This window comes from Priapulus caudatus, unplaced genomic scaffold (assembly GCF_000485595.1).
Source record: "Priapulus caudatus unplaced genomic scaffold, Priapulus_caudatus-5.0.1 Scaffold697, whole genome shotgun sequence".
Taxonomy (NCBI): Eukaryota; Metazoa; Priapulida; class Priapulimorpha; order Priapulimorphida; family Priapulidae; genus Priapulus; species Priapulus caudatus.
Genome location: NW_014577758.1, coordinates 234,538 through 246,693, shown reverse-complemented (window position 1 = coordinate 246,693; position 12,156 = coordinate 234,538). Strand labels below are relative to the sequence as shown.

General features: G+C 45.2%; 1 protein-coding gene across 1 annotated transcript; it reads left to right on the top strand.

Moving 5' to 3' along the window:
* Positions 1–5,167: 5,167 nt before the first annotated feature.
* On the top strand, positions 5,168–8,315 carry LOC106812887. Its single transcript, XM_014816886.1, has 4 exons — positions 5,168–5,240; positions 6,597–6,826; positions 7,862–8,019; positions 8,222–8,315. The coding sequence occupies exons 1-4, from the start codon at positions 5,168–5,170 to the stop codon at positions 8,313–8,315; spliced, it is 555 nt and encodes a 184-aa protein (XP_014672372.1).
* Positions 8,316–12,156: the final 3,841 nt, after the last annotated feature.

The following is a 12,156-nucleotide window of genomic DNA, read 5'->3' as shown; positions in this document are numbered from 1 at the left end:
TCTCTCTCTCTCTCTATTTATCTATCTATCTCTACATATAAATAGTCATTCTCTAAGCATTTCGCCGTTTCGGTATATATATATGTATATATTATATATATATATATATANTTTATTAACATTTACTTTTAGTTTGATCAAAAATTCCGACTGCATACTACGGTATAGGATCAGTTGAAGAGATCAGTTAATAAGAATAATAAGAGCAGTTGGCAGAAGCTAGGCAGATGTAAGCGCGGAACTTTCATGTCGTTTTTTTAATTACCAATAGTTAGGATTCTGTATCGTCACGTATTCAGTCATCCTTGTGTGAGAGAATCCACTCGAATGAACCTGTGTGACGCGCCAATTCGGGACACACTTTGTGCATCATAGATCTATTCCTTAACAACCATGCATTGTTAGCTTAAGCTATAATTTACCATTCAGGATTCGCACTTTAGGTAAGTATAATGACGTTGATCCGTCACCGGTTCTTGAATCTTCCTTCTCGCGTGTTTTTAATGTATGCATTATGTTACGCTGTGAATACATTAATTCAGGACATTGAGCCTTGAGCACGTCTACTTGCCAAATCAGGTTGGCCGGGGTAGGTCAAAATGTGTGATATTATTATTATATCTTTATTGCTATCGACCCGGATACGTTTTTTACCTAAAAACATGCCAGTACGTGCCTGCGCTAAAATAATCTTTATCGGCTAGCGGTTCCGCGCCAAGGCGAACTAAGAATGAAAGAGGAAAGTTGGTGTAAGTTGGCATGTAGGGTTATCTTTGAGGTCTGTTTCCCCCTTTTCGTTGACTTTCGCTCTCCATGTATTTATCCAGGTTACGAAAACTATGTCGGAGATAACTCGAGCACGCAACATGACAAATTGATACACTAATTATCGTGTATAAAATTGTGTAATTAAATCTCTCTCTCCCTCTCTCTCTCTCTCTCTCTCGTCTGCTCTTCTCTCTCTGCTCTCTCTCTCTCCATCTCATCTCATCATCTCTCTCTCTCTCGTTATCTCTCTCTCATCATCTCTCAACCTTCTCTTCAGTCATCTCATCTCTCTCTCTCGCTCTCCTCTCTTTATCTGCGGTCCCGGGTCAAAGCCGAGCGTGGGTTCTCAATCAGCAAGCATCAGAGTCCATGATCACGAGAGTCGAACAGTCTAAGACAGGTTCTCGTACACTCTCCTCTGACATGTCGACGTCATCTCTAATCTATTTATCTATCTATCTCTCATATAGTAGTCATTCTCTAACATTTCGCCCGGTTTCGATATATATATGTATATATATATAATATATTATATATATATTATCCTGAGGAGTTATCGAGCTGACTGCATAACTACATACATATATATAATAATATACACATACATATAATAGCATATCAAGAGCTCCATAAAGAAGATGAAATCTATTATTATAGTTTTATTATCTATTATGGAGCGGATCGGAGCCAGGTGACATGGTGAACGGATGCCCATGGTCGGCCGAGGTCAGTTTGCATAAAATTACCCACGAGTGGACCACTGACATCGTACAGCTGGCGGTCTCGTTCGCTACATCGAATATTTAGACAAGTGCGATGAGGGTTTTGCCGACAGACAAGATTTGGTCGGGCTAAGTCTGGTGTCTGCGCGAGAACAGCAGGCGGATGTACGTACCCGGATGTACGTACCCGGATGACGTCGCGTATGGTAGCTGCATGGGCACGTCCCCAGCTAGGGTCGTAGTGCATGGGCGTGGGCGGACAGACGTTTTACTCTGATTTCGGGTCAGGCGCGGATCACGCGAATTAGAAAGCGATGTCGTCCGGTTTATAGACGCGACTTCGCTACAGACAATTGAAGAGTTCAAAGCGAACAGCCGGTAGCCGGGGACATTTGGAATTAGGCTAGCGCGCCGTTTGGCAAATAATATTTATGGCGGCTATTGATTGCTAAGCACGCGTGCCTCCCTCGTGTTCGAAAGTTCGGGGGTTGTTTTCCCCAGGATACTGTTGCTCTTTTTTTTAAATTTTCGGCCCTTGATGTACGATTATATTTATATATCTATGTGCGTGTGTGCGTACGTGTGTGTGTGTGTGTGTGTGTGCAGTAACGATTGTGTGTGTAGTGTGTGTCGCGTACGCGTGTGTGTGGGTGTGTGTGGTGTGTGTGTGTGTGATGTGTGTGTGTAGTGTGTTGTGTGTGTGTGTGTGCGGTGTGCGTGTGCGTGTGGTGTGTGTGTGTGTGTGTGTGTGTATGTTGTGATGTGTGGATGTGTGTGTGTGTTTGTGTGTGTGTGTGTGTGTGTGCGTAGTGTGTGTGTGTGTGTAGTGGTGTGTGTTGATGTGTAGATGTGTGTGTGTGGTGTTGTGTGTGCTGTGTGTGTGTCGTGTGTGTGTGTGTGTTGATGATGTGCTAGTGTCGTGTTTAGTGTGTGTGCGTGTGTGGTGTGTGTGTGCGTTAAGTGTGTGTGTGTAGTGTGTGTGTGTGTGTGTGCGTGCGTGTGTGTGTGTGTCGTGGCGTGTATATCTCATGCGCGGTTAGTGTCTGTGTGTGCGTGCCATGATGTGTGTGCGTGGCGCGTGCGTGTGTGCGTGTTTTGCGCATAGTGTGAGTTGTATTTGTTGTCGCGTTTTGTGCGCAGTGTTGCGTGTACGGATGCGCGCGCATAGGTGTGTGTAGGCCGCTAAGTGCGAGTCGTGCGCGTGTGTGTGAGGCACGGTGTGTACGTAGCGTGCGCATATGGATACACTGCCCTTAGTTATATTTATAGAGTTTCTTATAAATAGTATATAAATAAACTAGAGCACAATACGGAGAGCACAGACCTCAGCCAAGAGCAAGCTGAATTCTGTCACTGTGAAAAATGTTATAGATTAATTAATTAGTTAAATATTAATTGATCCGGATGACGACCAAAGAAATGTAATCAAATTCATAAGTACCCGATTTCTGACGTATCTTGAAAATTTATTAATATAATCTAAATATTAAATATAATTAATTAAATTAATTGGAATCCTGGATCACCAACCCAAAAATGTAAATCAATTCTGAAGTTACCACTATTTCTGACCTAATCCCTAAGACAAATGTTAATAATAATTAAATTAAATTAATTAATTGGATCGCGGATTACAACTAAAATCTCATCAATTCTAAGTTAGCGCGCCTTTGGACTAATCCTAAAAATTTATGACAATCCGTCCATAAACTTTTTCAGCTTTAGGCTGTACACAAAACAAACGCCACAAAACCCACAAACGCGGCATGAAACCGAACAAAACACACTGCGGCTAAAAAAACATAGCCTACGCCTGCCAACACCTTAGCGGAGGTAACAATTAATAATCCCAGCAGATGAACGCTATCAGCCGAGGTATCACAGCTTAAAACCTAACTGAACTAGTTGAGTTTTCATTGGGCGGACTATAGAAGGTTTTCGACAAAACTGGTGAAATTATCAAAAGGTTATATTGATCTATATATTATCAAGAGTATATAAAGAAGGGCCTTCTTTATATGCTCTTGATATTATGTTGGCCGGAAATCGCGTCTGTCCTCATATTCAGATTGTCTGGTCTATTTCCTGCCTGGTTATTTCATTGCATGAGAAGTCTAGTGAAGTATTATTAAAAAATGAGTAAATATTTATATCTAATGTACGGAACGAACGCTATTTTTGTGTACGCATTAGAACGGAAAACGCCGTTGCGGCCGAGGCTGCAATAGCATTTTTAGATATTCGTATTACAAATAGTCATCCATCAAAATCATCAAATCATCACCCATCATCATCAATGATGAACTAATAAAGAGCACAAATAACAGCTATAGTTTATGTGCTCGCGATGTGATCTCTGGCAATTCCTAAAAATGCGCGATCGCTCTCTAGCTATTAACGTAACGCGTCACTTGACCGAAGATGGCTCGAGCAAACCTTATCGCATTTGCCTTGAAACGCGATATTCGCTGATGAGGCCAACCACGCTATAAAATAGAAAGGCGCGCACATGCACGTGTTCGTTTGGTCTAGGAGTTTGCACATATCGTGGCAACACCTGTTCTCAGACAGCGAATCTCCTGCCGCGTAAGTATGGATGCTTAGTAGAGATAGTTAAATACTAGCAAGAGTCCATAATGGAAAATGATCTAACTTTCAATTTTCTATTATGGATTCTTGATACTATAGCGTATCATCGCAGAGGCAACCGTTGGTACTTCGTTTGCTAGTAACCATTGCCCGGACCTATAGTGGTACAATGTTGCGGCCAAATCCAACTTGAGGTTTCCTTACATAATTCATAGTCATCATCATCATCACACATCATCATCATAACCCCAACCCTATCACTCTAATCCCTAACCAAAACCCATATATATAATCATAACCTTATTCCTGATTCCAACCCTCCACCCGATAAACTAATTCATAAGTCACAACTGAGTATTATTAGCTAACCCTAGCCTTAAGGCTGGACTAACCTAAACCCAACACTAAAGCACAGACCTGCACCCTAAAACTTAATCCGATGACCATATACTGTAAATTGATATACGCACGTCTCACGAAGTCATAAAGACAGGATAGCTCTAGCGATTTGACCGTGTGTACTTCGCGAGAGATAAGAATTTGTAGTATTGGCATAACATGTTCAGTCTGTGATTTATGATATAAGTATATATATACATATATTTATTTAATTATGTTATTTATTTTATTATATTTATTTATGTTATTTAATTTATTTATTTATTTATTTATTCATTTAGCATATTTATATTTATTTATATTATTGTCAATTGTTTTACGCAATTCAGAATGAAGACCATTGTCGTGTTACCGTGGCGCTAACTGTTAGGGGAGGAGGTGAGGAGAGGTGGGGGTGGGCCGGGGGGGGGCGGGGGGGGCGGGGGGGGGCGCTAGCGTCATCGCTCATCGTCCCGGCCACAGCGATGAACGGACGACCGACGATGAAACGATTTCCAAAAGTGGCGACTTGGCACCTTCCGTTCCTTTTTAGCACCGATGTTCTTGAGTTTCTGTAACCACGAACCGTACAAGCGAAAGCATAGTACTGATTTCCCTTCGCCAATTATTCGGCTACCATGCAATTTTCAACCGCTGTAATAATACACTACACAAATAGCGTCGCCACGTTACGTGCAATTACGCTTAAGATGGCGGCCACCAACTCGATACTGATCTTTGGCTTGGCATTAGTAAAGATTTCTGTACCCGACGATAATGTTGGTTAGACAACACAAAATACATGTTGCCTATGGTTGAAATATAGCCTTAAAAGTAACAAATAATGGATTTAGATGGTGGCCATTTAAAAATTCATAGATGGCGGCCAGATACCAGCCGAATCGGAGAATGGGTTTGTCTATATTCAGGCCGTAACAGGAGATAAAATTTGCATACTTTGTCACCGTCGCCTCTTGTGCTTATATACCAATGGCAGATGTACATCGCGAGGATGGAGACAGGAGGCGGAGAAGCTGGCGGAGAGCAAGGAGGAGGGGGAGAAAGGAGAAGGTGGTGGAGAGAGGGGGAGAAGCTGGTGGAGAAAGGAAGAGGGGTAGAAGCTGGTGGAGGAGGTGGGTGAGAAGAGGGAGGTGGTGGAGAAGGAGGCAGGCGAGGTGCCGTTCTCCCTGGACCAACCTCTCCGCTTCTCTACACCTTCACCACCACGCCTTCTCCACCACCTCCTCCTTCTCTCACTAGCTTCTCCCTCTCCTTTTTTCAATTCCTCCGACACGGCAGGCTCTCCCCTCCTCGCTTGCTACCACCACCTTTTCGCCCTTCTCAAACCCTTTCTCTTTCCTCTCTCGCACACCACCTTCTCCGCTACTTTTCTCCACTAGCTTCTCNGTGTGTGTGTGTGTGTGTGTGTGTGTGTGTGTGTGTGTGTATGTGTGTTTATCTGTGCGTGTGCGTGTTCGTCACCAGGTGGTGTCTGTGACGATCTTTGAGTACGGTGGGCTAATCCTGGCCTCGAGTGTGTAGCGTCGTGAGAGTGTAGTGATGATGTTTTCGATTCTACTCATGGTGACTGCGCATTACCGACTTTCGATGGACGCTCCGATCCGTCTATCGGGAAGAGAGCTTTCCTTCCTCAGAGTTGCAGCAGCAGTATTTTACCCCTGTCATTTTTTACATAGGGCCTACATTATCGCTAAAAATTTCAAGATCTAAGAAAAAGTCGTAGAAACGATGTATACTACTACTATTGCTACCTCCACTGCTAGTACTACTACTACTACTACTACTACTACTACTACTACTACTACTACTACTACTACCACACTCTACTACTACTACTACTGCACTACTAGCTACTACTACTACTACTACTACCACTACTACTACTACTACGACTACCACCTACCACTGACCACCTACCATACCACAACCACTACAGCACGCACCGAACCAGCCACCACACCACCCCCCGCACCGCACACCACAACCACAACCACCTACGCACTACCCACTACCACTACCGCTTACCAGCTCCACGTTACTATTGCTACTACTACTACTATACTACTAAACTACAATTAATAACAATATTAATAATAATAGTAATAATAATAATAATAGTAATAATCGTGATTTCTGTTCGCAATAGCTACTTCCACGGTGCCAACGCTGAGGGTGAGACGGTCCACTTCGGCCTGCCGCTGCTCGTGCAAGTTCACAGTGACAAAGACGTCATTAAGGCTGCCATCGCCGGCAGAAATTTCGTGAAGCTGCGAGATTTCAGCATCGGTGCTTTCCTGCCCAAGAGTCACCATGGCAACGCTCCGGAGCCGACCGATGCCAGCGTCAAGGTAAGTTCGATCGCTGAACGCAAATGAAAAAAATAACAGATTAAAAACGTCGTGTTTTATTATATTTGGTTTGTTTATTTAAGAATTTTTCTAAAGAATCTCCAAAAAACACTACATCATTGAAAAATGCAAAATCACTGGATGCGGTAATATGCCTAGGTCAGGTGAGTTCTAATACCTTTCTGTGAGAGGTATATAATACCAAGAACATATAAAGAAGCGCGAAGTGCGAATAAAGTGCGAATAAGTGCGAAAAAGTGCGAAGAAGTGCGAATAAAGTGGCGAAAGAATGCCCGCACATAAGAGCATATAAAGATATACCTTCTTTATATGCTCTTGATAATACTAAATAAAAAAGAGGCAGGCGCCGTTTTGTAGAGTCAGCGCAATGATTATAGCCTAACTACCACACAGCTACTCTCCGCTCATAGATTTTACCTGACGCAACTCTATCACACCCGATCCTTAAGTATACTTTACAATATATCCTATAATATATGGGCCTATAGCGAGAGATGAGCGAGAGAGCAGAAAAAAAACAGCGAGCGAGAGAGAGAGCGCCTGAGAGAGAGAAGAGAAGCACAGCAGAGAGAGAGAGAGAGAGAGAGAGAGAGAGAAAGAGAGAGAGAGAGAGAGAAAAAAGAAAGAGGAGAGAGACGAGAGAGAGACGAGGAGAGAGAGAAAGAGAGAGAGAGAGAAGGGAGAGAGAGGAGAGAAAGATCGACAGAGGGAGAGAGAGAGAGAGAGAGAGAGAGAGAGAGAGAGAGAGAGAGGGAGAGAAAAAGAGTGAGAGAGGAGAGAGAAGAGAGAGAGAGAGACGAGAGAGAGAGAGAGAGAGAGAGAGAGAGAGAGAGAGAGAGAGAGAGAGAAACTTATGCTCTATCTGCTGTGAAGATAATTACTAGATACAATGAACGAGTCAAAAACGAATAATTACTACATAACATATTACTGCTTATCTTTTGCCGATGCTATAAATAAGAAAATGTGAAGTAAACGATAAACGAATCTCTGAAATGCTCTATTTTCCTGCAGCTGGATCATATCCCTGCTCAGCGATTCTTTGTGAAGGACTTCGGCGGAGCCGGCATAGGCATTCGCAAGTTGGCTCACGCCAAGTACCTGGCGGATAAGCTGAAGGCCAACGAGGAGGTCTTTGATCATGACTGGTTCTACATAGCACGCTACAGCAGGTGAGATGCCCCAGTCCCACCTAACCAACGCATACACACACGCACACACACACACACACACACACACACACACACACACACACACACACACACACACACACACACACACACACACACACACACACACACACACACACACACACACACACACACACAACACTTGCTAACCAGTATGTTCAGGTATGCTCTTGTGTGCTTCAGAACCCATGCACAGGTATCGGAGGCGACGTAACGAGATCTGGTTCTTCGCTGCAAAACTGGGATTGCCCGCCTATGTGCCCGCGGACGTCGATTAACAACGTGGAAGGTAGGTTGCTTGTCTGGCGTCACGTGTGTTGTACGTACGTTCGCGCCTGTGATGTGTGCGTGCGCCGCATGTGTGCGTGCTGTCGCGCGCGGGGGCGTGGTGCGTGTGCCAGGCGTGGTGATTACCAGAGGATTTACCAACCTAGCGTAGCGAGAGAGAGAGAGAGAGCCAGAGGAGAGAGAGCAGACTTAGAGAGGGGGAGCAGAGGCAGAGAGGGGAGGGAGAGAGCAGCAGAAAGAGAGAGAGAGAGGTTTCCATCGCGGGAGAGAGAGTAGAGGGGCGCGAGAAGCCGAGAAAGAGCAGAGACGAAGAAGGAGGGGGGGAGAGAGCCTGAGAGAGAGCCAAGAGAGAGAGAGAGAGAGAGAGAGAACAAGAGAAGAGAGAGATGAGAGAGAGACGGAGAGAGAGAGAGAAAGCAAGAGAGAGAGAGAGAGAGGCGCGCGCGGCGCGCCGCTGTTGCGGTGTGTTGTGATGTGGTGGTGTGGTGTGTGTGCTGTGTGTGTGATGTTGGTGTGTGCGTGTGCTGTGTTGTGTTGAAGGAGCTGTGCGTGCATGTAATGTGCATTATATATATAATATATATATATTATATATATATATATATATAATATATAATATACGCGTGGTATGGCCGTGTTGCGTACTATTCGTGCGCGTCTCTCTGTTGTTCGTGTTTGTGTTGCGCGCGCGCTGGTTTTGAGCGTGTTCGCTCGCGCGTACGTGTATCCACGTTCTTCCTCATGCACGTCTTATAACACAGTGAATAGCCCCGCTCAGAGCTGATGCACGCCTGCCCCTGCCTCTCTCTTCTCTCCCTCTCTGCGTATATTAGGAGGCACCACGCACTCCCATGACACCCTGCTTACCACCTTATGACGAACCGGCATTCGAGAAGAGCAGAGTATCCAGGAGGCGACTCCTTGTGGCTACACCGCGTGAACTGGACGACATTTGCGAGCTGAGGCCGCAGCATCCAGCCAGGCATTCGGATGTTCTGAAGTCCTCCGCGATCATAAGTGAGTATTCGCGCCGCCATCTGAATAAGAACTGGAATCGAATCGTCGCGACCACGACCTTGCGTAGTCACGTGACGACACATTCAGCACGCTTTGCACAGACTTCTGTTTTTAGTGGCGAGTTTTTAGCCCGCGGCTTTACTGACACGATGATGTTTTCCTTTGCAGGAATGAAGAAGAGAGATCCCGACTTTAAGTCCAAGGGTCCCTTGATTCTAAGTGTTACGCGTAAGACCGGTGGCAACTGCGACAAGGAGTTCCGCATGATGACGCCACTTCCGGACCAGTTCAAAGGAAAGCCCCGCCTACTCGCTAAATTTGTAAGTTCTGTGCGCTTATCGCTATGGATTGAACCTCACTAATCCGTAATCTGATGGCTTGGCACCTTTAGTGGTTCGAAAAAAGCTATTAAATCTGGCCGCCGTTGGCTTTATCTGCCGATCAACTTATTTTTGTCTCATGGCACAGAAAGGGGGCGTCTGTTCACAGCTACGTGGTCTTATCATGCTAACACTGATATTTTGTTCGTTCAGCCACAGTTTTCCACCCTCGGCACGTTCCCCTCTGCGCGCTCCGAGGGATTCGTCGCTTACGCCTTCGATACGACGGCTACTTCCGTCTGTGCGGCAGCGTGACACCAGGGGCGATTTCGCGGAGCGCGATCAGCGACCTGGGTCTGCTACGACAGGAAACCTTCTACGTGTCAATTCAGCAAAAGCCTTCGAAGCTGTTCGATAGGACCAACACTATTCTCGTACCAGCCTGCGACGAATGAGGAACTCGGCCCTCGATCGATTTAGCCTGCCAGTGTTTATAGCAAACGAGCAAAAAAAAAACGATTCATTCACAATGCAAATTCTCAAAAAAGCTCCCACATTGTAAGCTGTAAAAAAAGAAATGATTTTTTTATGAAAACGCTCATCACAAGTGCGTTGCGACATAAATATAATGTTGTTATTTTTGAAATGGTAAAACTGTTTTTTATCAATTCTGTTATCTCCAGTACCGATGTTACACCGATCTATAAATGGGGAATCGATGTGATAATGAAAGGATACGGTAGAAATAATATCATACACGAGACCGCGGTGAAGTGACCGATCAATATCGCTAGTAATCGATACATACATGATCGTTGTTCATGAGCATGGATATACATAATACCAGGAGCTAATAATGACAAATTTGTCATTATTAGCTCATGATAATACAGGTACATGAGCGTGGAAGTATAATTTTTGCGTGTCTCGAGATTTGGCTGTGAGCTCACAAGATGGCTGACGAACGCATAGCAAGCACTGCTAGACATGCATGAAAGGACGTATTGTATAATTTTGTATCTGGCATATTCCGCTTCCCAATAAGCCAGTTCGTAGTTACAGTCTGCGCATGCGCAAGCTTTGCAACGAATTCTTCCGGGTCAGGTCATTTAATTGTGACAAAATAGTTCGTATTTCGACCGCACAGTACACATACGCATGCATCTGTGTCGTTGTAATGCTGTAAACAGGAATGATGATAGAAAGCCAAACTTGTTGTAGTAACCGGAATAATCTTTAATATCTCATAGTAGGGTAGACGACATCGCACAAAGAGACAAGGAACGCGCACACGCACATACGCGCGTGTGCCTCCTTCCGCGACCAGACCCCGAATCCCCTTCCTACATCTCTGTCCTATCTATTACCCCCCAAAACTCCTACAAACATACTGCCCGCACATGTAACCGTTCTCACAGACCGCGTCCTACCTCCCATTTCACAATGACCCTCTAATCTGTCTAACCTAACCACGTCTACCATTCTCCCTAATACATCAATGTAGCCGCGCATCTTGTTGCGCGACGCTCTGTCTAGCTAGACTATGGCTAAAACAACTACCAGTCTAGCTCCACTGACTAATCCATGTAACACGTGCAAAATACATGTTACAATGCTACAGTCTTCGAGTGTGCACGTACACGTGCGTGCGTGCGTGTGCACGTACACACACGTTCGTTCGTTCGTGCGTGCGTGCGTGTACACGTACACGTGCGGGCGTGCGTGCGTGTGCACGTACACGTGCGTGCGTGCGTGTGCACGTACACGTGCGTGCGTGCGTGTGCAAATACACGTGCGGGTGTGCGCGCGTGCGTGCGTGTGCACGTACACGTGTGTGCGTGCGTGTGCACGTACACATGCGTGCGTGCGTGTGTGTGTGCACGGGTGCGTGCGTACGTGTGCACGTACACATAATACATGTACATATACGTACTGAACCGAGAGCGCACGCCGCACTCGAGATTTCAAGGATTTTTGTCACAAATGACCTGATGACCTGTGACGTCACACACCCCTTGGCTAACTACGAACTGGCTTATTTGTCCAGCTCTCTCTCTCTCTCTCTCTTTCTTTCTCTCTTTGTTTCTTTCTTAGCTGTCTGGTCGCTCTCTGTCTTCATATGTGTGTCTCTCCCTTCCCCTTCTCTCGCGTGTCCTCAGTCATGCAATGACAGCTACATATATACGTGCGTATATAACTGCTACATAATGCCAGCTAACACCCTGTCATAACCTGTGGCGTAGTTAGGGGGGGGGCAAAGGCATGGTCCTGATGATCCGAAAGTAAAAAATAAAAAAAATAAAAAAATTGTTCTACTAAAAAGAGAATTGCCGTAGTCAGAATGAAGGCTGTACATGTACTCAAACGTGCCTCAAATACCATCTCCTGCGATCTACATTTTCGAAATTTTCTGGGGGAGCACCCCCATACCCCCGCCTGTTTTCATCTCCTCCTTGGAATCCCGAACAGTTACATATCTTGGGAGCAGAGAACA